The sequence below is a fragment of the Rhipicephalus microplus genome, chromosome 5 (genome assembly GCF_043290135.1).
Source record: "Rhipicephalus microplus isolate Deutch F79 chromosome 5, USDA_Rmic, whole genome shotgun sequence".
Classification (NCBI taxonomy): Eukaryota; Metazoa; Arthropoda; class Arachnida; order Ixodida; family Ixodidae; genus Rhipicephalus; species Rhipicephalus microplus.
Genome location: NC_134704.1, coordinates 29,886,461 through 29,912,457, shown reverse-complemented (window position 1 = coordinate 29,912,457; position 25,997 = coordinate 29,886,461). Strand labels below are relative to the sequence as shown.

The 25,997-nt window shown below is 52.1% G+C and overlaps 2 protein-coding genes across 4 annotated transcripts in view; one reads left to right on the top strand and one right to left on the bottom strand.

Annotated features, from left to right (window-relative positions):
* Positions 1–25,997, top strand: part of LOC119173939 (uncharacterized) — a 151,299-nt gene that overhangs the window by 119,269 nt on the left and 6,033 nt on the right. The gene's annotated exons all lie outside the window — the stretch shown is intronic.
* On the bottom strand, positions 395–25,412 carry LOC119174790 (tubulin alpha chain). 2 transcript variants are annotated; one of them, XM_037425856.2, is made up of 5 exons: positions 25,147–25,412; positions 5,947–6,203; positions 2,768–3,044; positions 1,262–1,789; positions 395–743 (listed from the first exon to the last, which is right to left on the bottom strand). In XM_037425856.2, exons 2-5 carry the CDS (start codon positions 6,195–6,197, stop codon positions 444–446), a joined length of 1,356 nt encoding a protein of 451 aa, XP_037281753.2. In that variant the 5' UTR covers positions 6,198–6,203; positions 25,147–25,412; the 3' UTR covers positions 395–443. The 2 variants fall into 2 exon arrangements, with proteins under 2 accessions (XP_037281753.2, XP_075751218.1); XM_075895103.1 differs by having other exon boundaries at positions 5,947–6,210; positions 25,147–25,410.

The window sequence follows — 25,997 nt, the reverse complement described above, 5'->3', positions numbered from 1 at the left end:
CGTTGTTCTCATGGCGCGTCACCGAGGCCTAATCGCGGAAGCGACGCACATGGCGCAGTGGGCCGAGACGCGCGAGTAGTACCCGTATGTCACGCGTTGTGCGTTTCTCGGTGCTCGATTTCTTCGTACAGCGCGCTTATTTTTCGAACGCATGAGGCGTGATACAACATGGAAACTGCAGTATCGCCAATCTTGCGTCGGTTGTTGCGTCCACATTGGAGAGGAAGCGTCAATTGGGAGCTGCTAAACGGACCCGATCCCCTACATGCAGGCCACAGCATCACTGCACTATGCTAATCAGTTCTGGCTTATCTGTGTCACACTTTAATTAAACAAGAACTACTGCATCTGCACAGACCAAGCGCTGCAGTATGAGGACCAACAGGTTTGAAGAAAAAAAAATGCTTTATTTCACGGCCCCCCGAGCTGGACGGTACTGACACTTAGAACTCCACGCCAGACTCGTCATCTGCGCCTTCCGCCGAGTCGACGCCGACCTCCTCATAGTCCTTTTCGAGCGCAGCTAAGTCCTCCCTCGCCTCGGAGAACTCGCCTTCCTCCATGCCTTCGCCAACGTACCAGTGCACGAATGCCCGCTTTGCGTACATGAGGTCAAACTTGTGGTCTAGACGGGCCCAGGCCTCCGCAATGGCAGTTGTATTTGACAGCATGCACACGGCACGCTGGACTTTGGCAAGGTCGCCACCGGGTACAACCGTTGGGGGCTGGTAGTTGATGCCAACCTGCAATACAAACCAGGTTTTCGAATTGACACCAGAGAACAACAGGCCACTTCCAAGGATACCAAAGGCAAGCTGTACAGCCTCGCTTCGGATGGATATGAAACCAGTTGGAATTGCGTCCCAAGTCTTCATACTCATTGCTCAATTGCAGGCACTTTAGCAAATGGTAAAAATAAGATGGTGCGCTAAATTTTTTCTACCAGACTCTCTCAGAAAATAATTATAAGTAGTTTAACCGAGTCAATGCCGAAAAGGGCTGTTTAGATCTCTGGCTGCTGTAGCCAAAATTTTAATTCAAACTAGAATAGAGCTTCTCGTTTTCAGTTAGCACCCCAATTCATTTCTTACTATATCCGCCACCGCTCCCAAAATTTGAAATAAATTCGATCACGCACAAACAACACCCGCTACTTTTCTCGGCATTCTTCACTAGTTCTCAACATTTTGTCTATTTAGGATCTCCCAGTCTTCCCAATCACACACTACTACTGTGTGTACAGTATCAGCAGCAAATATACCTTGAATCCAGTGGGGCACCAGTCCACGAACTGGATAGTGCGCTTGGTCTTAATGGCAGCAATGGCTGCGTTGACGTCCTTTGGCACAACATCTCCTCTGTACAGTAGACAACAGGCCATGTACTTTCCGTGGCGTGGGTCACACTTGACCATCTGGTTGGCGGGCTCAAAGCAGGCATTCGTGATCTCCGAGACCGTGAGCTGCTCGTGGTAAGCCTTCTCGGCAGAGATGACCGGAGCGTATGTGACCAAGGGGAAGTGAATGCGAGGGTAGGGCACCAAGTTTGTCTGGAACTCTGTCAGGTCGACGTTCAGTGCGCCGTCGAACCGCAGGGAGGCAGTGATTGAGGAGACAATCTGGCCGATGAGCCTGTTGAGGTTCGTGTAGCTAGGCCTCTCGATGTCGAGGTTGCGGCGGCAGATGTCGAAGATGGCCTCGTTGTCGACCATGAAAGCGCAGTCGGAATGCTCGAGGGTGGTGTGCGTGGTGAGAATGGAGTTGTACGGTTCCACTACTGCTGTGGATATCTGCGACAGGAACACGGAAGAGTGAGCACCAGCGCGCGCACACTACTGTCGCGCCATTTAATGACAGCATGTAAGCAACCACCTGCTTAACTAGCAGATGACAATACTCGCCAAACTGAACAACACTCCTGGTCTACATCGCTACATTATATTGCTATTCCAACGGGAACGTTAAGATAAAAGTGGCTCGCCTTAAAGCAAACAATTAATATAGAAAATGGTACAACAGCATGGTACTGAATCGCAGATCTACACAGCATGAAAACTATGGTGTAAACCCATTGTACTCGTCCGTTGGACTCCACGAAGAACAGGAATATCTAGGAGAGCAAGCCTACACCAGCCACATGGCCAAAGACAGGTGTACTGTTAGACAGACTGGCGTGGACAACTGACATGAGGCAGCTCCTGGGCCAACAGGATTAGCCAGCAGCCTATCCAGGAAGCCGGGCCGCCAACACTTCCATAATGTCTGGATAGCCCGAGTTCAAGCAAAACTACTGTACAGAATAGACACTCGCTCGCTGGGTTCCGTGCCGACCGGTTGTACCATCGCGATCTCCGACGACAGCGCAGCTCTGGCCGACTGGGTTGGTCCTACGCCTCCTCCTGCCGCCGGTCCCCTACGACGACGACAGCGTAGCTCTGGCCGACTGGATTAGCCCTACGCCATCTACTGTCGCTGACAAGAGCTCTCGCCAGTGGTGCCCCGTCCTCAGACTTCTGCAACCGTGTCCTTCTTTCCTGTTTTCTCACTTCCGTCGCTCCCTGTCCCACCACCTCGCTCTCCTTCCTCTCTCTCTCTCTACCCTTTTAATCCTATGCTTTTATTCCCTTTTATTCCATTCTCTACCCCCTTCCCTCGTGAGCTACTGTTGAGGTGTCCTCCCACTGAAAGACAGTTACGGGGCTCACTTTTCTTTTTCTTTTAAAAAACACTTCCCCCGTACAGAATAGGAGGTCACACAAAGAAGGTACCTGCGGGGCTGGGTAGATGGCAAACTCAAGCTTGGACTTCTTTCCGTAGTCCACCGACAGGCGCTCCATGAGAAGAGAGGTGAAGCCCGAGCCGGTGCCACCTCCGAAGCTGTGGAAGATGAGGAAACCCTGCAGGCCAGTGCACTGTTCGGCTAGCTTCCTGATTCGGTCCAGCACCGGATCCACGATCTCCTTGCCGATGGTGTAGTGGCCGCGAGCATAGTTGTTCGCCGCGTCCTCCTTGCCCGAGATGAGCTGCTCGGGGTGGAACAGATGCCTGCAGTGAATGACAAAGATGATAAGGAAACTCGCATGTGTCATGCTGAAAGCCACTTTTAGATATTTCTACAAGCCTGAGCTGGCATTTTGGTTATATATAGCATCCGATGCATGCGTTATTGCCCAATGGACTATTAGACTTCGCATCTCAAGCCACAATGCAATTTTAAAAATTGGTACCCCAAAAACATAGCCTAAAAAATTTTATCTTACCATGTAAATTTAATAGTTGCGACTGCTTCACTGCCAACAATAATTTTTGTGACCATTTTAATTAAGTATATACTAAAATCCGTCTTCCCAAAATCGCTGGTTTCAACATAGAGAAGGTAGATGTGGAGGAGGTGGGACATCAAATAATGCTGTTTAGGACCTAAAATATGGGAAGGAACGTTTTATTGTAGTGCGCGTAAAAGACAGGAAGAAATGAAGGCACATATAGACAGATAGTGCGCTACAAGAAAGCGTACTGAATATGAGCTAACTATATACAAGTCCGCATCCCATCTCGAATGGCGAAGGAGTCTAGAAACTCAAACACCGACGATTTTCAGCATCCGAAATTGACGTCTGGAGACAGAATTTTTTACTCTAGACACGAAGAGAGCACACTTTTATTAAGACAACTATGAAATGCCAGCCTGCAAATACAATATAGACCGCTTATAACGTAAGTCACGGGAGTATAGCGAATATCCGCTCTATGAGTGGTACCGTACCAAAACAGCCTTGTTTAAGGGTCGCACTTGCGCGAAACGTGTTGAGCATGCAGCGAAGCATGCGATGCGTTTATATTTCCGAATGTTAAAAAAAAAACGTTTAAATTTCCGAAGGTTGAAAAAAATAACATCCTAAGATACGCGTTGCCAATGAAATTAAAAGGACGCTAAAACGGGTTGGACATTTTTTTTACAAACACATTGGACCGGTAGACCAAGTCCCAAGGGTTATTTAGAGACCGATTTGAGCCCTCTGCGTAAACTGCGCAATTTATTGCGCTTTAAAGCTGCGTATCACTCCAGATCGCTGCGACTCGGCCAAACGCGTTTTCAACCGCCCATAATACACCAAGCGACACGCTCTGCCACACTGACGTCATCGTTTCCCGCTGATCCGATTGGCTGTGGAACGTGCTTCCGGCACCGGCTGTCACAGACAGCCGGTGCCGGAATCGGCGGCGGGATTTACGCGTGTGCTGTCTCGCGCCACAACGTGACTCAGGCGCCGTGAAGGCGGAGCTTAGCCCCCGGCGCTCGAAGGAAGAGTTCAGGACAGTTGAGAGTGAAAGGCGGAGTGGAGGAGGAGGGTACTTTTTCAGTACTCGTAGATCCGTTAATAATGGGCGCTTCGATTGAACTCTGGTGCCAATGATTCGCTCCAGTAGTGGCCTAATGAAAAACGGAATGCGAAAAAAAAACAGCTTCAGGAACCAATTGGCGCGAAAAGGCTGTGTGTGTGTGTGAGGGGGGGTGTCGAACGAAAGAAAGCACCTTTGCGAAAATTCGTCACCCACTTCTAAGACCACCTCGATTATGCGCATTACACAGAAACTGTCGAGTCACGTCCGAAACTTCACGCGCTGAAAGACCCCAATCATTCGATTTCACGGGCGCACACACAATTTTGCGATGCACTGCAATCGAATCGCGAGCCACCATTCGATCTCTACACGTGCCACTTTTGTCTCCGTTACCGTTTTGTGAAGCCACCGCAAGTGAAGCCACCGCAAAGAGTTTCGTTGATTCCGTACGAAACCGCAACTTAGCACGCGACCGCTGCCGAAACGCGAGAATGCCCATTAGGCCTAGCATGCCGTTTGGAATGTTGTCGCGGGAAGCTTATGACATGAAGGTCCTGCGTTGAAAAGACCGCACTCAAGCACTGAACCAAGAACAAGCTAGGTGCTTGATACGAAGTTCGCGTTCGCGGCCGGGAGATGAAGGACGAAAACCCGCAAAGCTAACAACGTAATTGAAAAATTGATTTGCTGCACAAACTTCAAGGAAAACAAGGGAGACAAGAAAGAGCGCAGACTACCAACTGTTTATTGTCGACAATAAACAGTTGGTAGTCTGCGCTCTTTCCTGTCTCCATTGTTTTCCTTCAAGTTTGTGCAGCAAATCAATTTAAGTATGAACCGACTAGTCTGCAAAAAAGTATTGCTAACAACGTAGGTGGCACACTGGCAGCAAATGTGAAAGCACGCGTGGTAAAGCCGTAAAAGGTTTTAAACTTGCGGACGAGGTAGCAAATGCGATCTCTGTGGCAAGTTCGATAACGAGCACGATAACCTGCCAGGTTGAGCAGCGCACGGCCGGATAAAGAAGCCCCTATACCTTAGGAAAAGTACAGCCTTCTTTTGAACTGCGCCGCTTCCTCCTCTCACTGGCTCGAAAGCAAACTGCAAGCTCGTGGCGCGTTGCGGGGGGCGCCACTGTCGCAAGCGAAAGAAAAGACGCAATGCGTCGGAGAGGGGGTGGCAAGGGGAACACTAAAGAAAACGCTAATCTAGACTTTATCATACTATTTACTTTCATTGAAATATCACACTGCACGATTTAGGTGATGCCAGAGGGTCTATACATACATTTTCTAGGTCAGTTATTTTTTTTATACTGCTCCAAATTTGGTATCTCGTGATAAAAAAATGCATGTTTTTCCTGCTCCGAAATTGCTCCAAATTGTACTTCGGCTGTTGCACCCCTGCATGTGAGATCCTTCTGCATTATTCAAGCGCGTAAACAAAACTACCACCAGATACAAACTATGGACTGAGCCAGCGTCTACATCCACGTGATTTACCACTGAAGACAACAGATATTCCGACAGCGCACAAAACAGAGTTAAGGTAGGTTAGCTCACACACAAAAACCGCACGACTGAAAGAAACTGCTGCACACCTGTACATGCCAGTACGGACTTCGTCCACGACCGTGGGCTCAAGGTCGACGTAGATGGCGCGCGGAACGTGCTTGCCGGCTCCGGTCTCGTTGAAGAACGTGGTGAAGGAGTCATCGCCTCCACCGATCGACTTGTCACTGGAAATCTGGCCGTCTGGCTGAATGCCGTGCTCAAGGCAGTACAGTTCCCAGCAGGCATTGCCGATTTGGACGCCCGCTTGTCCGATGTGAACAGAGATGCATTCACGCATTTTGACCTGCAAGCTGAGAGTCAATAAGGAAGCGGGCATGTTAGTGAGCTTGGCGACAATATTCGAGACGCGATGTTCAAAATATCAGAGGTGGTATGTCGAAGCGCGAAGCAGCGTAGCGCAGACCTAGATCTTCGTCATAATGGTTAAGGGATTCGCTGCCCAACAATAATAGCGGCTAACCACGTCTATGAACAACGCGTTTAACCGCACTGTGTCCGCAACTGTGACGCGAAGGGTCTCCTCTGACATTGAATTCAGACAGGTTCTGGCATTAGTCGAATGTGCGGTGCACTTCGTGCACCGCACTTCATGCATCGCACAACCACGAAAGGGGTCTCGTCAAAAGAGCAATAGAAGGCTATAACACAAGAGTGGCCGGCGCTGCCAGTGACATTACATTTACACAACATCGCTAATTAGTAGACCATGCGATTAACACTAACATTCTCTGAATAGGTATGTGCGAACACACTCATACTAATGAATCGGACAGCAAGTAGGTTCAGTGAATATAAATGGGTCCAAAGGATGCGCAGACACTACTCCGCCGTGTCGACGCTTCTCGGACACACTGACCACTGCCTTCGCCCACGTCGCAACTACGCATAGACGTATCAGCCGGCGGGGGGGGGGGGGGGGGGGGCAAGGGGGACGCGAGCTTTTCCCACTGAAAAATTTGGGGAGGGCTGAGACCCTTTCCCCCTCTTTTTAACAGTGGTCACTCATGGCTGCACGTTGGGAAACCCAAATTCGCCAACATTACCGCTGTGATAATCGTTTTTGTAGTGAAGGCTCTTACACACACACACACACACACGCACACGCACACGCACACGCACACACACACACACACACACACACACACATATATATATATATATATATATCCCGGCTGATGAGTGAGCCAAGTTCTCCCCCCACACACACACTCGCGAAAGAGTTGGAGTTGGTACCCCACTGTGACATCTGGTTGAGGTGCTGCTCCTTCAAAGTAAAGGACGCACATCCACCGGATGTCACGTATCGTGACGTTGACAAAGACAGTGGTCATTGTCCGAGATGATGAAACTGTTTAGCCGGACTTGTGGCCGGTCAACGTAAAATGATATTACAGCAATATACACTGGCAGTGATAGCGGTGAACTTAGCGTCGGCCGTCGATCAACCGACAACAGGTGAAGCTCGTCGGCATTTCCACATTTACCGTCGAGTATTGCGGCGTTATCGCTGTCGCACGCGTAAGTTCGAGAAGGAGCCGTAATGTTCGCGTTGAGCGCGTAATCGCATCGGAAGGTCCCACGAATACTTCAATGGTTCTGGTCACTGGGCGTGGTTCGCGTTATGCCTAGTTCACACTGAAACATCCGCTTTCTACAGCGACCGAAATTCCCCTGCCGCCGAAACGCAGCGTCGTTCGCACTGGACGCGCCCCGCGCCGCCGAATATTCCATCTACTACGGGGCGAACGCGGGATGGATGCGCTGTCACCCGGTTGTTGTCGTGGCTCGCAAACGCTACTACGCTATCCGGTGGTGTATACTTCGACGATTCTCGTATACGCAAGAAGCAAGAAAAGACAGTACTGCTTACTTTGCTGGCAAGTGGCTGTCTTGTAATGCACGAAGAGCAGAAAAACCACCGACGCCAGCGGCGTTGGTGGGTTCGTTTTGCTCTGCAAGACCGCAACAAGCTCGGTCACGCCAACAGCAAGTTCGGTCACCTCTTTCACGAAATGCGGAGGCGAAGTAGGCACAAAGTAGGTTAAACTCCCGTTGGTTTCAACATTCAGTTACGTGCACTGCGCCATAACAAGTGAGTAGGGCTTGGCCGCCATTTTTCGAAATTCCCTGACTAGCGCTCCTATTGGTCCGCGGTGACCGATTCGGCGGCAGACGCCGCAAAAATCTGTCCGAGAGCGATCGGCGCGGAGAGGGCCCTTTCGGCGGATCCCGCCGCCGCCGAACCGGATTCGGAGCACTTTCGGCGGCCGGAATGCTCAGTGTGAACGCGGCCTTAAGGCAGAACTTACAGCCTTGACGAGGCGATAACAAAACTCGAGGAAGGATTGTGGCATTGCCATGGAGAAAGGGAAATATATTTTCCTGTATGTTTATATGTCAATTATCAAAAATATCTCAGTATAGTTAACTGCGGTTTTCAAACGGCCATGGCCTCGGACTACAAAAACTAAAGCAGCTCCGTGTACGAATGCAACCGATGAGCGAAGGCCCTTAGAAAGTGGACGCAAGTGACAATGTGCCTGCTCTTGCTGCTGGATTTCATGAAGGCGGTAGAGAGGGACACCATTTTTTATAATAACCAGTACAGTTTCGCAGCTCCGCTCGCGTGAACTTACCGCGCTGCTGGTCCATTTTGCGTAAGGTCCCTAGATGAAAAACTTGTTTCATCTAGGGACCTTAATTTTGCGTCGCTTGCCGTGTCCCGCGGGATGGGATACAACAGCGCACCGTTGCTTTCAATTGCGCGTCGTCGGAGCCATGGATGGCCGAAGCTAATCGCGGAGGCAACGCACATGCTGCAGCGAGCCGAGACGCGCAAGGAGTAACCGCTGGCACGCGTTAGGCGTTCCTCCGTGCTCTCTTTCTGAAGTGGTTCTATAAGAGGGAAAAGAAGAGAAAAGTGAGCCCCGTAACTGCCTGCATCAGGGTGCGACACCTCAACCGTAGCTCGCAAGGGATGGGGGTTAGAAGGGATTAAAAGAATAGGACTAAAGGTATAGAGAGAGAGAAAGATGCGCTGGGACAGCGAGCGAGGACATATTGAGGGATAGGAAAAATAGGAAAGATAGAAACACGTTCACAGGAGTCCGAGGACGGGGCACCACTTGCGAGAGCTCTTGTCGGCGTCAGGAGATGACGCAGGGCCAGCCCAGTCGGCCAGAGCTACGCTGACGTCGGAGATCGCGAGGGCACAACCGGTCGGCACGGAATCCAGCGAGCGAGACGCTCTCTTTCTCTGTACGCCGTGCGTATAGTGAACTATAGTCGAGAGTGATTTGTGAACGCGTGAGGCATAATGCATTATATAGAACGGCGGCGTCGATAGTTTACGTGTCGGCCGTCGCGTCTACATCGGAGAACAAGCGTCCGTTGGGAGCTGCGAAACTGACCTGGCTCTATAAACGCTGGGATAGGGAGCGGTGATTGATCAGGTAGCTTCGACGACGGAGTGCAGGCTCCTAAAAACGCTTTGCTCCTAAAAACGAGACGCGTTCAAGGAGCGAATACATGCGAACGGCCGTGATCTTGCTCACGGCTACCGTTTACGTGCACGCCTTACGTGTCCAGTGGGGGGGCGCTGCGAGCGCTCGATGGTGACGGACGCACTCCACATCGCCTCCGTAGATTTTATGCTATTTCTGCGGACATCCACCTTGGTACCCCTGAAACTTGGATTTATCGTCACCGCCAAGTTCTCCGCTTCGCCTAGACAACACCTTCGTCCAGGTGGGTCCAGTTTTGACAACTTGAGGGACGTCCTTCACTCCCGGCTACAACGCCGCCTCGCTAAGGGCTCTCAGCCCGGCGATGGCGGCCGCTAACGTGGTTACGGGCTATGATCCTACCTCAAGCCAAATGCTGTCTATGGAGATTTCATCCTCCGAAAACACCATGCCATCAGAAGATGAATACCTCGACGACATGGTGAGACTGTGGCAACGCAAGCAAGCGAAATCGAAGCCTGCGTCTCAACAACAACGAGACGCCACAGCTGGCCGCCATTCCCCAGCCTTGCAAGGAACGCCGGCGCTCCATCCCTCCGGTGGTGTGCCTACCTCTGCTCCGTCCTCGCAGCCAGTGAAGCAACGCAAGTGGCGTCCGCGTCAGACTCCTCGCCTCTCTCGCGACGACTACATCGTAGTAGTTAAACCTCGCGTTCCATGCGAGCTACGCACATTTGTCCCGGCCGATCGCGCGGGCGACGCCATCCGCAGCTACCTCGGCGACCGGACTACCACGCAAATTCAAGTGTGGCCAATCTGGGAACAGAACATCTTGGTCTGTAGCACCACCATTTTGCCTATGGCACAGCGACTCCTCGGGGACTTCCAGCTGCAAGTGGGGGATCAGCAGCTGCCCGTTCGAGGACACGCCAAGGCACCAGGGGATACATGCAGGGGCGTCATCAACGTAAACCCTGCTGAAAGCCCGGAAAAGATAAAGTCTGAACTGTATTGGCCTCGAGGTACTATCCTTGCGGTCCGCAAACTCGGAGATTCCGCGGCGGCGGTGGTGACTTTCGAGGGCACGAAGTTACCCCGCTTCCTCTTCTACCACTGCGTGGCGACGTACATCCGCGCCTACAAGAAAACGGTCCCGGTTTGCACCAAGTGCGGTACCATCGGCCATCGACCACCTCAGTGTCCTCACCCCGCTCCAACGCAGTGTGCCAAATGTGGAACCCCCGCACCTGCAGGTCTCAATGCCCACGACTGCCACCCCAAGTGCCTCCTCTGCCACGGCGCTCATGAGACTGGGACCAGTGGCTGCACGGCAAAATATCGAAAATATCAGAAACGCAAGCAGCCCTCAACATCTGCTCGAGGGACCACCTCATGTTCGTCACAGCCAGACAGCGGCACCAACCTGCATCAGTCGGCTCCACCACTCCACGCCAACACTCAGGCATTCCCACCGCTCGAAGCACCAGCGGTGGTACCTCAGGTGAGCAGTTGGGCAGGGAAAGCTGCTTCTAAGCCTCTCTCACCCCCTTCTGTCGATCCTCCTTCTCCCGAACTTGCGGCCCTTCGCCAGCAAGTTGCGGCACTTCAAAAGCAAAATTCTCTTTTAACTAAACAACTCGAACTCTTAAATAAGCGACTTCAACCCCAACAACAGTGCACTGCAAGGCCATCCGGTATTGCCTCCTCTGTCCAGGCGGCTACGCCAGCTACGTCCAAGCTTAGTCCTAGCGCTAAGCCCACTCCCATTAAACCGCCGGTTCAAGCAACCATTTGTACTCCAGCACTCGGAACCGGTGCCACATCTACTCCAGAAGCTCTTGAGGCTCCTGGGGCACCTCAGGTTATCTTGCCCGCTAACCAAACTCTCCCTAGCGAAGAGCGCACCACGCGCGTAGAGGAACGCCTCACGCGCGTCGAAGCTTCGATTAATCACCTCCTCACCAGCTTCTCGGTCCAACGCATAGTAGTAGAGGTTACCCAGGCTATTCAAGCCTGGGCAATCACCCAGTTTCAACCCAAGGCATCGCGTTCCCGCTCCTGCTCGGTGAGCAGTGAGGGTACAGCTCCACGGCGTCGTCGTAAGGTGGCTACCACCACCCCGCCGTCGGACAATCCGGCCTCCGTGCCCCTCCCTGCCTCTGAGGAATCCGAGCGGGACATGGAGGACCAAATATAAAACCTAGGACAGTCACGATGGCTACCAATCGTACGTCCCGTTCAAACATTGCGTCTAAATTCGAGATCATACAGTGGAACCCTGGAGGCTTCGGGAACAGGCGAAAGCGTTCACATCTTTCCCTTTTCCTCAGCTCACTTGGCTCTCAGCCGGCCGTCTTGGCGCTCCAAGAATCTGGCCCTGCTCCATCCCTTTCTGGATACTGCTCCTATGTAGGCGGCACCACCACATGCCTCCTCGTGCATAAAGCTTACACGGCGGTACAGATTGACCTCGATCTGGATCTTCCTTACGACTACTGCATGATATCAGTGCTGTCTCAGCGGAGGGGCCAACCATCAATACATATATTAAACGTGTACTGTCCCCCTCGCCTTGCAAGGGCTTCGTTTGCGCATCTCTTCCACCGGGCGCTGCGTATAGCGGCCCGACAACCACTGGTGATTGTCGGGGACTTTAATGCCCCCAGCCCTCACTGGGGTTACCACTACGAGAAGGCCCGGGGCAGAGAGCTCAAGGAGCTCATTTCCTCGCTGAGCCTGACGCTTCTTACCGATCCGGCACAACCCACACGTTCCGGCAACTCGGTCACGCGAGACACATGCCCCGACCTCTCCCTCACCCGTCACATCCGCGATGCTACATGGGAGAATTTAGGCGAAACCCTAGGCAGCGATCACTTTTTACTCCGCATTTCGTTCACACCGCGGCATAAAATGCGCCAACACTGGGGCCAAGCCCGTCTCACCGATTGGACTCGGTTCAGAATGCAACCATTCCCCGCCGGCCTCTCCTCGACCGAATATGCAGCGTGGGCATCATACGCTCTTCATATGAAACAAGCGAACACTCGCACCCTTGCAACCTCTAATTTGACTCCTGCAATCGATCCACACCTCCTACATCTTTGGCACGCTCGCCGCGGGCTCATAAGGCGCTGGAAACGCAACAAACTTAATCGGAAACTTCGCGCTCGCATTGAGGCGCTCACTGCAGAGGCGGCCGCATACTCCGCACAACTTTCCGACGCTAACTGGGCAGACACCTGTTCGAAGGCTGCAAAGCAGATGAGCTCTAAGAGTGCGTGGCGACTCTTTAGAAGCCTTCTCGATCCCTCCACCACCAGGGGAGAAACGCAACGCCAGCTCCACCGTGTTCTGCATGCCTTTCAGGGCACTACGGATGAACTCGCGCGAGAACTTTGTGACCGCTACATCTGCCGCACAATTGATCCCGCAGGCCCAGCATATACGTATTCCGGCGCCCCGAACACCGACCTCGACGCCCCATACACACTTTCTGATTTACGATTTGCACTCACGAAAATGCGACGGGGCACGGCCCCTGGACGCGACGGAATCACAGTATCGCTCCTGGCAAATCTTCCCGACCAAGCACACCTCTCGCTACTCCACCTTATAAATTCGATATGGGACGGTTCTCCGCTTCCAACGGAATGGACCACATCGGTCGTGACATTCATTCCCAAATCGGCAAAGTCCATTAGTATTGAGGCACTGAGACCCATCTCACTTACGTCTTGCGCAGGCAAACTCATGGAAACCATGGTTCGCGAACGCCTTTCCGCCTACTTGGAGGCCAGGAGGACCTTTGCCGACACGATGTTTGGCTTTCGCCCACATCTGTCGGCGCAGGACGTCCTGCTCCAGCTTCAACACGATATCATAGAGCCGACTACTATGCGCCATAACCATAAAGCCGTGCTCGCTCTCGATCTCCGCGGGGCGTTCGACAACGTCAAACACAGCACTATACTCACTAACCTGTCTACCACAAACTGCGGGCAGAAGACTTTCAACTACATTCGCGCGTTTCTATCACATCGCACCGCCTTCATTCGCCTTAATTCTACCGAACACGGCCCTTACTTATTAGGCACGCGGGGTACACCTCAAGGGGCAGTCCTGTCTCCTCTGCTTTTTAACCTGGCGATGATGAACCTTCCCTCTCTTCTAAGCGAGGTCGAGGGAATACAACACGCACTATATGCGGACGATATCACAATCTGGACCAACACCGGCTCCTTAGCGCAAATCGAAGAACGCCTGCAAAAGGCTGCCCTTCTGGTGGACACCTACGCAGGTTCATGCGGCCTGGAGTGCTCTCCAGCTAAATCGGCTCTTCTTTCAGTCTCTCCGCTACCGCCGCCTCAAATTTTTCTTCCGTCCGGGCCCGTCCCGTCAGTGCAAAATATTCGGGTTCTTGGCCTTCACCTCACATCGTCCTTGGATCCAAAGGGCACAATAGCAGGCCTCAGACGCACCAGCGAACAGGTGAGCCGCATGATACGGCGAGTGTCTACCAAGCGCGGCGGCCTCCGCGGGTCTCAGTCCCTCCGATTGGCCCACGCGTTTGTGACCAGTCGCGTCCTCTACGCCTTGCCTTACCTTCGCCTGCGTCGTAGACACGAGCACCAGCTGGACGTCCTTCTTCGTTCAGTATACAAACGCGCTCTGGACCTACCTATTGCAACTTCCAACAGCCGATTCACGGCTCTGGGGGTACACAACACCTTTGCAGAGATGCGCGAAGCTCATCGCGTTAACCAAATCAATCGACTGTCGCAGACGCCTTCAGGGCGCCGTCTTCTACACAGACTTGGCCTTAACCCGATATCTGACCAAGACCCTCTGGAGCCGGTACCAGAGCTCTGGCGTCAAAAGCTATGGGTGGAACCTCTACCCCGTAATATGAACCCCGACCTCCATCCTGGCCGTAGACTAGCACGCGCCGCGGCCCTTCATACGCGACACTCCGATCGTCCTGGTGTTTTCTACGTGGACGTCTCGGGTCCCTCCCCCTCGGGTCACTTCACGGCTGCCGTGATTACAGAGGGCAAACACGTAGATGGCCTCTCCTTTCGAGCAGACACAGTAACGCACGCTGAAGAGGTTGCCATAGCTTTGGCCGCCTCTCACCCTGCCTCACGCACCATCCTGACGGACTCGCGCTCGGCCTGTTCTCAGTACCTTCAGGGTTCCATTGCTCCGCTGGCGGCTAGCCTACTACAGGCAGCCTCTTGGCGCTTTAACCCTCATCCCATTCGTATAGTGTGGACCCCAGGCCACTCGGGCCTGCCCGGCAACGAGGCGGCAAATGCCGCTGCCCGCGCTTCTCCTGTCCGGGCCGTTGCCCCTCCATGTCCCGAGACGGAATCTGGCAATACCAACCTGACGCGCTTTCGCGAAATTTTGGCTTATTACCGGGCTTCGCGCCGCCTCTACCCGGACCCCGCACGCGGTTTGGAGAAAGCGGACGAACGACTGCTACGCCGCCTGCAGACGAACACCTTTATCAGTCCGGCGGTCGCCAGGCACTTTTTGCCGGAAATCAATGGCACCTGCTCGACCTGTCATGTGCTCGCCGACACATATCACGTCGTAGCATCGTGCCCAGTTAATCCCGTCCCTTTCTCATCCCCTTTTCCTATCCCAACTAGAGAGGCTTGGGAGGAGCACCTGCTCGGCTGCTCTACCTTGGCTGCACAACGCTCCTTGGTGGAGCGCGCAAGGGCAGCTTCCAGCTCCACTGGCGTCCCGGAATAGGGTCTTGCCACTCTAGCACGCCGATGGGCCACGTCGGCACTCTCTAGTAAACTTTTTCTGAAATAAATGTTTTTTACCACCACCACTACCACCACGTGTCCAGTCTTGTACAGGCAGGCTAGTTTTCACTTCAAAAACGGTTCAACGCACACAGCAGCAGGCATCCTCCCCCTCAAGGCCGGTTCGGCCACGATGGTAGACGCCCCCCCTCACAAGAAACCAGTGCACAGAGCTGAAACAAATAATCAAGCACGCCGGCTGATAACGGCGAAACGACACTATCGTGAATTTTGAAAATTAAAACTATCCGGGCAGGGATGATTGGGGGCCCGAGTACAGCTCAACCGTACGCCTCGTGTAGCTCTATCAGGGAAGCAAATATCCTCACTATCGGGTAATTTCCAAGCACGATTAATTTTACAGCGTTAGCTGTATACGATTGGGCGAAACAAAAATGGTTCGCCACTAGAAACACTAATCATCTCCATTCATTGGGTGCTTCGTCAGTATACGTCATTCTGCACGTCACACCCAAGCGCGTGCGTACCACTGGGAGCGCCGTCAGCGACGTCGTCCGCTAATCCCGCGTGCCGCAGTATCCATGAAGTGACATTGAAAGAGAGAAAAAAGAAAAATTCGGCAGAACCTAAGTTCGTTATACGAAGCACAGACAGACAGACAGACAGGCAGACAGACAGACAGACAGACAGACAGACAGACAGACAGACAGACAGACAGACAGAGATCCTAAATTTTCTTGCAATACGCAAAGAAATGCTTCGAATTTAAATATTACGCCATCTCCTGACAATGGGAGTGTGGATGCGAAGCAGCAGGGAGATGGTGAACAAACCCTACAGAAGCTCGTATACGTCTTCTTAAGCAGGTGCACCAACATTCAGAACCTCTACTTGACTACCACTGCTGGTGACCGCTGCCGATGACCATGCATGACTATAGCATGCTAAACAGCCACTCCCGCAAAGCACACGCCAGAGACGTTGAACGTGATCCCCTGCTAACCAAAGCAGACGCGTTCCATCACACGAAAACGTGGAACGCCATAAGACCGACGATCAACGGCTACGAATCGATCGTGTGTTCTGAGCATTGTGGTTCCGAGGAAGCATCTAGCTGCCATCACCGCCGACTACGGCCGACTCGTGAGAGAGCGCGCGCGCAGGAAGAGAGAGAGGAGGGAACGTGTATGCGCTGCAGGTAAAGCCCCTAAAATTTAGCTCATAATTGAAAATTTTGTTGAAGCGCACTAAAGACGGACGGACGTCTTGCGTCCGTCTTTAGTGCGCTTCAACAAAAATTTCACTTATGATCGTAATCCAACTAGCCCAACTTGCCACTTTGCTGCTAAAATTTAGCTGTCATGGTGTAGTCGCCATTAGAGACGAGAGAAGGGGGAGCGTGAGGGAGGAGAAACAGGGGCAGAAGACGCGCATTCGCAGTGGGGTGTTGACGCCGCAAGAGAGCGAGGAACACCACTTGCGGCATAAACCACTTCCCATTTAAAACTGCATTTTGGTCTCAGTTCAGGTGACCTCAACATGATACACAAGAATGAGGAGTAGGAGAGAAAGAAATGTAAGTGAAAGGAAAGGAGGAATGAGGCCCCGCCTCGTCGTCTCAAGCGCGTGTCGCCTTCACGGAGGCGGATAGGCAAAAGAAGGATGTGAACAAACATCACGAGATGACGGGGCTCACTGGTGCGTGAAAAGCTCGGTGTTGCAGGAACTTACAGCTATCGCATGGGGAGGGCATGGATTGTACGAACGCCCGAAAAAGAGAACTTTCCAAGGACAGTGGACACAGCTGATGCGCGAGAGTTTTATGTTCGCGTGGCCGATGCAGCACTCGAGACACACGACCAGGCCTGGGTGGCGAAGCGCAAGCAGCCAATGCGCATCGGGAATCCGGCAATTTTCCGAGTCGAATGCGAGCGACAACGGCGAGCCGAGGAAGGACCATGTAGGCAGAACACCATCAAGGACACAATGGCGGAAACGCGTTGGCCATGACCTACGCCCGCTTTCGGCGGTGGTTTCTAAAGCGGCTTCTGCCAAGATGTCTGCAATGGCCTGTGACCGCAAGTTTCAGCTTCGCTGGTTGGCCATCTATCTGTACGGAGAGCTTGGGCGGGAATTTGTCGTTGGTCTTTAGGCAACCACTCGCGCCGACAAGATTAGGCCTACGAAGAGACGCCGGTTTCGACAGGAGCAGAACACATCCTCGCTCCGTAGCGCGCCGCTTGAATTCTCAGGGTAGATTCGCAAGCAATGAGCTACGATTACTATGAATATTCACGCGGTTCACGACCAAGCCGGCACTAGTGTATCGGGCGGCGGACGTGTTACATCGTGCATAAGGAATAGCACAGCATAAACGGAGACATCTTGTTTATTTCATCTTCTTCCTTCTTCCCCCGTGGCGGCCACCGAGCGCGTGCCACCGCACAGCGCTGTAGTCGGTAGCGACGCCTTATACCACATATCCCCTCTTGCAAAAAAAAAAAAAATAAAATAAAATAAAAATAAATGGTAGAAACACACAAAACTGTTTTTGTCTACTTCCTAACGAAGTCCTTCAATTTCTTTGGGGTCTTCTTTTTACGCTTGCTTTTCCTTGCAGGCGCATTAAATCCTGGACTGGTCAAAGCTTGCGTGCCGTCTGGTGGAGATGATACGGGGTCTGCCCTTTCATGACCATCCGCTCTTGATGTGTCCCATTGGGGCGCACTAGATGACCGATCAGATGCAGGGGACCAGTTCATAAGGGCAGCGGTTTCAGGCTGTAATGCATGAGAAGACCGATTAAATGCAGGTGTCCAGTTCATAACAGCAGGGGTGCCCGATTTCATTTTGTTGACCGCTCCGGAGTGAACTGCGATTAACTTAGATGCGTTCCACACACGCCCATCGTCCAAAAGGTACGAGGCCGGTCCCCGTTTTCCAATGATCTTCTTGGGCGCGGAAAATTGTGAAGACAGCTTACCGTGAGCTGCAGTTGTCTTAACGCGCACGTAATCACCAACGACGAAACTGGGTTCCTTGGCTCCACGTTTTTCATCGGTGTAGCTCTTCGAGATCATTTGCTTCTTTTTGACATGCTCTCGTAGCTGTTCAATCGCCCTTGACGGGTCCGTGCTGAAGCATCTGTCGGGCAATCCCAATATGTCAAGTCTGGTGCGAGGTTGGCGTCGATGAAGAAGAACAGCGGGTGTCGCACCAGTAGTCGCGTGAGGCGTACAGCGATATACTTGCAGGTAATCAAGCATGGCTGTTCGTACGTCACGACGTTCAAGCAGGGCTAGTTGAATGTACGACTTCAGCACCCTATTGAATCTCTCCACCAAGCCGTTAGCTTGTGGGTAATACACGGAAGAGTTGTAGTGCGTTATTCCACGCTCCGTGAGAAACTCGTCAAAGCTTGCTGAAGAGAACTGTGGTCCATGATCGGATACAATACTACGTGGGTAGCCTTCTCGCGCAAAAAGTTCAAGTAAAAACTTCTTCACTGTAGACGTGGTCGCATCTCGCACGAACGCCACTTCAGGCCACTTGCTATAATAGTCAATAACAGTAATCGCAAAACGGCAGTCGGCCGAAGCTTGCGTGAAAGGTCCCACAATGTCGATGGCAATTTTTTCCCACGCCGCGTCAGGAAGAGGAACAGGTTGCAGTGGCGCTGGAAAGGTACGTGCGGACTTGTCACAAGACTGGCAAATCACGCATGTGCGCACCAGTTCTTCAATGTGACTATCCATGCATGGCCACCAATAGGACTCTCTCAGGCGAGCTTTGGTACGACTAATGCCTGGATGTGACTCGTGGGCCAGATCCATAAGGCGGCGTGTCAACGTTGCAGGCACGACAATCCTGTCACCCCGGCATAGGATATCACTTACAACAGAGAGTTCAGCCTTCACGTAAAAGTAAGGTAGCAATTCTTTTGACAGTGATTTCTTGTCAGGCCAAGAAGTAGTCGTGAAGTGCTTAGCTTCACAGATAATCTGATCATTGGCACTTGCTTCTTGAAGTTCTGGCATGGTAACTACGGGAGACAACAAACAGATAAATTCCTCTTCTGGTGCATCGCGGATTAAACTCTGGACGGGTAGCCTGGAGAGAGCGTCAGCCACGACGTTTTCGCTACCTTTCCTGTATTCGACGGTATAGTTGTAGCAGAGCAACCGTGAGGACCAGCGCGCAATCCTTAATGGTCGGTGACCGGTGCCTTTCGTCGAAAGAAGCGTAACCAGCGCTGCGTGATCCGTTCGTAAGATGAAAGGTCGTCCCCATAGATAAACGTGCCAGTGTTCGCAAGCCCAAACACAGGCAAGGGCCTCACGTTCGCCGACTGAGTATTTCCGCTCATGCGGTTGAAGTGTGCGGGAGGCGAATGCGACAGTTTGCAGTGAGGTCCCGTTGTCTTGCTGAAGTACTGCACCTAATCCATATCCTGAAGCATCAGTTGTAACGAACACAGGCAAGTGAGGATCGAAAAGATGAAGCACTTCGCAAGATGTGAGCAGAGATTTCAGGCGCTCCAAACTGCTCTGTGCTGCCGCACTCCAAACGAAAGAGGCTTGTCCTCGTAGCAAGGCGCGCATTGGCTCGACAACATCCGAAAAATGAGGAATGAACTTGGAATAGAAGCCTGCAAGCCCCAGTAGCGAGCGGAGTTCGTTAATATTTGTAGGTGATGGTGCCTTTGTTATCGCCTCAATGGATGACATCAACGGAAATAATCCTTTGGCGCTCACAACGTGACCTAGAAAAGTCAACTCTGCCACGTCAAAGACACACTTGTTGTTGAGCCGGAGGCCAGCATCAGAAAGACGTTGCAATACAGCGCGCAAGTTTCCCAAATGGTCCTCTCGGGATCGCCCATACACGATGATGTCATCAATGTAAAATAGGACACATTTGCACCCTTTCAAGATCATGTGCATCATTTTCTGGAACGCTGATGGCGCCGACGCCAGTCCGAAGCAAACCCTCTTGAAGCGAAATAGTCCATCGTGAGTGATGAACGTGGTAAGGTCACGGCTCTCTAAACTGAGCGGTAACTGATGATATGCAGAAGCTAAGTCTAGCTTCGAGAAACGCTGTGCCCCAGCCAGGCTGTTCAGGAGCTCCTCAGTTTGTGGCAAAGGAAAACTGTCTACTACCACAGCTTTGTTTGGCTCCCGTAAGTCAACACACATGCGAATCGAGCCGTCTTTTTTTCTGGCTACGACAATAGGGGAGACCCACTCAGAAGAGTCGACACGCTCAATGATGCCCTGAGCTTCTAATTTCTGAACTTCTGCCGAGACTTGCTCGCGAATGACAAGTGGCAGTCGTCTCAGTTTGCTGGCCACCGGTTGTACAGACGCGCGAACTCTGACCTTGTGAGTGAAACCTCTCACAGTTCCCAGCTCTTTTGCAAATAGGTGCTCAAACTCAGAACGTAATTCTGGAGGTGACATGTCGCCTCCAGGTGACTGCGAGCTGAAAACGCCATCGAAGACCAGAAACGCGTGAAAACCGAATTTAAAGAGTTTCACGAATCCTGCATAAGCACATGCAAGATAGACAACCAAGGTCACTCTAGTGCCTCTGCCCAAAAGAAGAAACAACGCTGTTGGCGTTGTAACGCGCTACATAATCCGGACACTTGCAAGTTCCAGACAGTCTCCTGCAACTACTGCAAGAAACGCGGACACATTGAAAAAGCCTGTCTGAAAAAGCGGAAAGAAGCAAAAACGAGCAACAGCATCGAATATCCCCAACAAGGAACTTCGACAGCTGCCTCAGCACCAGTGTCGACTCAGCAGGACTCATCAGACGTGGCCCTTTACGAGCTCAACACCGTAACCAACGCGTTCAGCACACAGAAGGTCATGACTCGGCTACGCGTACATGGCAAGTTCTTGGATTTTGAAGTCGACTCGGGTGCAGCCTGCACACTCATCAGTGAGGTCACGTTCAAAGCTACGTGGACAGATGATCGACCACGGCTTCAGACCGACAACATGCTCCTACGCACATGGTCAGGACAGTCTCTTCGAGTTCTCGGATGTGCAACGGTGATTGTTACGCACGGAAACAAAACCATGACACTACCACTTGTTGTCATCAAGGGAGCAGGTTGTAACCTCCTTGGACGAAACTGGTTTCCTCACCTGGGTATACAGATCACGGGCATCAATGATGTATCCGGCGATGAACTTGTTTCGAAGCTTCTCGACAAGTACCAATCTGTATTCGACGAGGACATATCAGGACACATCGGTCCAGCGGTACAACTAGACCTCGTGGAAGGAGCGAAACCAAAGTTCCTAAAAGCACGGCCGGTTCCTTTCGCGCTCCGGTCAGCTGTAGAAGCAGAATTGGATCGACTGCAAAGTCAAGGCATAATCGAGCCAGCACAGCATTCGGATTGGGCAACGCCTCTCGTACTGGTTCGAAAGAAGAATGGCTCGTTGCGAATATGCGGCGACTACCGTTGCACAGTGAACCAGGTATCAAAGAAGGCAGACTACCCACTTCCCTCAACTGATGAAGTGCTCAGCCACTTGAGGGGAGGCAAGGTCTTCAGCACCCTGGATTTAGCACAAGCGTACCAGCAACTTCACGTGACGCCAGAGACAGCAGAGATATTGACCCTGAACACGCTGAAGGGACTATACAGGGTCAAGAGGTTGCCTTTCGGAATTTCTGCAGCCCCAGCCATTTTTCAACGTTTTATGGAGACAATGCTGTCAGGCATCACAGGCGTGTGCGCATACCTAGATGACGTGATCATCAGTGGGAAAGACGCCACGGAACACGCCGAGAGACTGGAAGAAGTGCTGAAGAGGCTACGAAACTACAATCTGCGCCTCGGAAAAAACAAGTGCTGCTTTGCGGTGCGACAAGTCTTCTTTCTGGGACACCGAATCGACGAGACAGGCGTCCACACAAACGAAGAGAAAGTTCGAGCCATAACGGACGCTCCAGCACCAAACTGCAAACAAGCGCTTCAATCATTTCTCGGAATGCTGGCTTTCTACGACAGATTCTTGAAGAACAGGGCAACAGTTGCCAGCTGCCTATACCAGCTTCTTCAGAAGGACGCCACGTGGAGATGGGAGACAAAGCATCAAGAAGCCTTTGACAAGCTTAAGGCATTGCTGCTCAGTCAGACCGTACTGGCACACTACGACGAACAGAAGGAGCTTCTTGTCTCTTGTGATGCTTCACCATATGGCATAGGAGCTGTTCTGTCTCAACGTGATGACCAGAATAGAGAGGCGCCAATCGCTTTTGCATCTCGGACGCTAGGGCCGGCAGAACGCAAATATGCTCAATTGGACAGAGAAGGCCTTGCTGTGGTGTTTGCAGCCCACAAGTTCCACAAGTATATTGCGGGAAGAAAGGTGACTTTCGTCACTGACCACCAACCACTGCTCGGCATACTGGGTCCACAAAAGCCAACGGCTCAAGTCCTTTCTCCACGGATGACCAGATGGTGCATCAAGTTATCGGCGTATGACTACAGCATAATCTACAGGCGTGGCAAGAACCATCAAAACGCGGATGCGTTGAGCCGTTTGCCATTACAAGAACGTCTCGATGAACCCTGGCCTCCAGGTGACGTACTATTGTTCGAAGCGTTATCGAGACCTCCGTTGACTGCTGCCGAGATAGCACGCCTGACACAACAAGACAGCATCATGCAGAGGTTGTACAAGGCAGTGCAGGATGGTACAGTGGAGAAACTCACTGGAGATGAGTTTGCTCCTTACCGACGACGAGCGACCGCACTAGCACTACAGCGCGAGTGCATCACACTTGGATCCCGAGTGATCATACCGAGCTCAGCACGATCCCGTGTTCTGGCACTTCTGCATGCGGGTCACAGAGGCATGGTAGCCATGAAGAAGTGCGCAAGGAGCTACGTATGGTGGCCCGGAATGGACAAGGTGATCGAGGAAACGGTGCGACAGTGCCGTGAATGCCAAGCAACGCAAAAGAGCCCACCCAAAGCTCCTATTCCTACGTGGGACCGTCCCCAGACAGCATGGAACACGGTGCACGTTGACTTCGCGGGGCCACTACTCGGACGCACCTACTTAGTTGTTGTGGACGCATACACAAAGTGGGTGGAAGTCCGGCACGTGACACAAGCAACATCCGCGGCTGTAATCGACGTGCTCCGAAGCCTCTTTGCAACGTTCGGCATTCCCCGAAAGGTCATCTCCGACAACGGAAAAGCATTCATCTCCAACGAGATCAAGCAGTTCTATGCGTCGAACGGCATACAGGCTGCAACCTCACCAGCATATCATCCGGCAACAAACGGCCAGGCAGAACGCTATGTGGCGGAGCTGAAAAGAGCGCTGTTGAAAGATGCAGACAAGTCCATACAGTGCCGACTTGCAAGATTTCTGTATCGGCAGCACACGACAATACACACTACCACAGGTATGACACCGGCGAGAGCGATGTTCGGACGAGAATTGCTCTGCCCTCTCGATCTTCTTAAGCGGGAGACGGATAAGCGAAGTCCTGAGAGCCAGGAGGCATTGCAAAAATCACGCCGCTTCGCTATAGGGGATAGAGTGCTTATCCGGCAGTTTTTGAAAAAGCCAGATTGGATTGAAGGCGAAATACTGCGCCGCGTCGGACCACGATCCTGGCTTGTAAAAAGCGACCAAGGAAAGGTTCGGCGTCACCTCAATCACATGAGGAAAACGAGTCAGACCAGACAAACAACCCAATCGCGGACAGATTGGAGCGCAGCTGACGATCTCTTGGACGCAACGCCAGAAGAGACGCCATCGAGCTCAGCTGCTCAACCGCCTGAATCGCCCGAGATGCAAGATCACACTCCCTCGCAACCGTCGACGTCGCAGGCAGTGGCCACTCGGCAACTGCGACCACCAGAGGTTAGGCGACCTCCAGACCGCTATGGAGACTTCGTCTAAGGGAGGAAGAGTGACATGTCGCCTTAGAAGACGACATTAACGAAGTGCGCGCGGGGCACTGGCGCTGTGGCACGAGCGCGAGCCGGGCGTCGAACGCTGGCCAGGAGTGACTCCAACGCCTGGGCTACGCTTTTGAACTTGTTCACGTTTCCTGTCCTTTAATAAATCGTCTACAGTCACAAGCGGCTGTACAGACGTAACAGGAGGTAGCACCGGAGTTTCTTGCGTCATTAGAAGACACCTGAGCGGTGACCCTTGGATCTTCATATCCAGAGCAGCGATGCCGTCTAATCCCAGAATGGTCGTTCCCCCAGGCACAACGTATAGTAGAACAGAAGTGCATCGGCCGTGAAATGAGGCAGTAGCAATGAAGCATCCTTGTATAGGAATTGCTGCCTTTGAATAATCGAGAAGCTGGACGGATGTAGACTTCAGTGGATACGCTTTAGAAAAATAGCGTTGGTAAAGTTCTTCGGCCAGGATCGAAACCGATGATCCTGTATCGATCAAAAATGGTACAGAAATTCCTTCTATTTCCAACGCTGCGTAAATTCCCTTCCTACGGCTCCAGCTCGGCGGCCACCGAGCGCGTGCCACCGCACAGCGCTGTAGTCGGTAGCGACGCCTTATACCACAGGACGCGCCTATAGCGACCGCGCTAACTCAGCTTACCGCGACTCTGAAATTCCCTGGATTGATTTGATTGATATGTGGGGTTTAACGTCCCAAAACCACTATATGATTATGAAAGACGCCGTAGTGGAGGGCTCCGGAAATTTAGACCACCTGGGGTTCTTTAACGTGCACCCAAATCTGAGCACACGGGCCTACAACATTTCCGCCTCCATCGGAAATGCAGCCGCCGCAGCCGGGATTCGAACCCGCGCCCTGCGGGTCAGCAGCCGAGTACCTTAGCCACTAGACCACCGCGGCGGGGCAAAAAAATTCCCTGGATTGAGCGCACGAATGGAAAAGGGCGCTCATTGCTCATATAAGCGTGTCTAAACCCGGAACATTGTCGAATAAACACTCACTTGGGAAGAACAGGGGGCGGGGGCTGGAATCGACGGCCCAGGGAAACGCTGAGCTCGGACGTCGACAAGGAACGCCCGTCAACTGATGGCTCCGGAAAAGTAGTGCCACGTGTAGGTGTTCTGTGGTAGTGCGGCGAATCGTGTTCCAGACGCGTGCAGTCCGCCGCGCACGTGAAGTGATTTTTCAGTATTTACAGCGTCTATAAGCTCTAATTTGTCTTTACTTTACTCAAAAAAGTGTGGCTAGACAGCTGCACCATGAACACGTTTGATCCTTAGGTGTGCCTTTCCTTATCTCTCTTTTTTTGACGATAAAATTGCGCACTCTTTCTTGTGGCGCTCTTCGTAGTGCTCGAGCAGCTCGAGACTCTCGAGCGCTCGTATGACGTCACAGCTCGCATTCTCCCGCGGCAAACTAGCGCGATGATGAGTGTGAAAAGAAAAATACGAAGATGACGTCTCTTGACTGGCCCTTTTCGGTTCGACTACTTGACTACAGTGTGATTGATACCACTTGTGGATATGAGCCAAGATCATTTTGGGCGAGAAAACAAGACTCCTTGAATTATGCCCCTGTTTTTTATTGTCAAATTATTGGCTATTGCTGTGGCTCTGCGCAAATTTTCCCCGAGTGAATCGGCAACAGTGATAATTACAGATTCCCTCTAGATAAGCACTGCGCTTTCAGCAGAAACAATTATAGCACTGATGAAAACGTGGCGTCATCTCCGTAAAATTTACGATAACTTCAGTTGTTAAAGATTCCTGGCTGATCATAACTGAACGAAATGGCGGACTTGGTATCCGCACTATAATCCTGATTGGACCACTCATCCAAGATTTGCGAGATG

What these genes read in the sequence shown, in the direction of transcription:
- LOC119174790 (XM_037425856.2), bottom strand. Translation starts at nt 6,197, where the DNA reads ATGCGTGAATGCATCTCTGTTCACATCGGACAAGCGGGCGTCCAAATC. An exon ending in GTCCGTACTGGCATGTACAG is followed by an intron (nt 3,045 to 5,946) that starts GTGTGCAGCAGT and finishes CATTCACTGCAG; the next exon opens with GCATCTGTTCCACCCCGAGC. An exon ending in GGTGCCCCACTGGATTCAAG is followed by an intron (nt 744 to 1,261) that starts GTATATTTGCTG and finishes TTTGTATTGCAG; the next exon opens with GTTGGCATCAACTACCAGCC.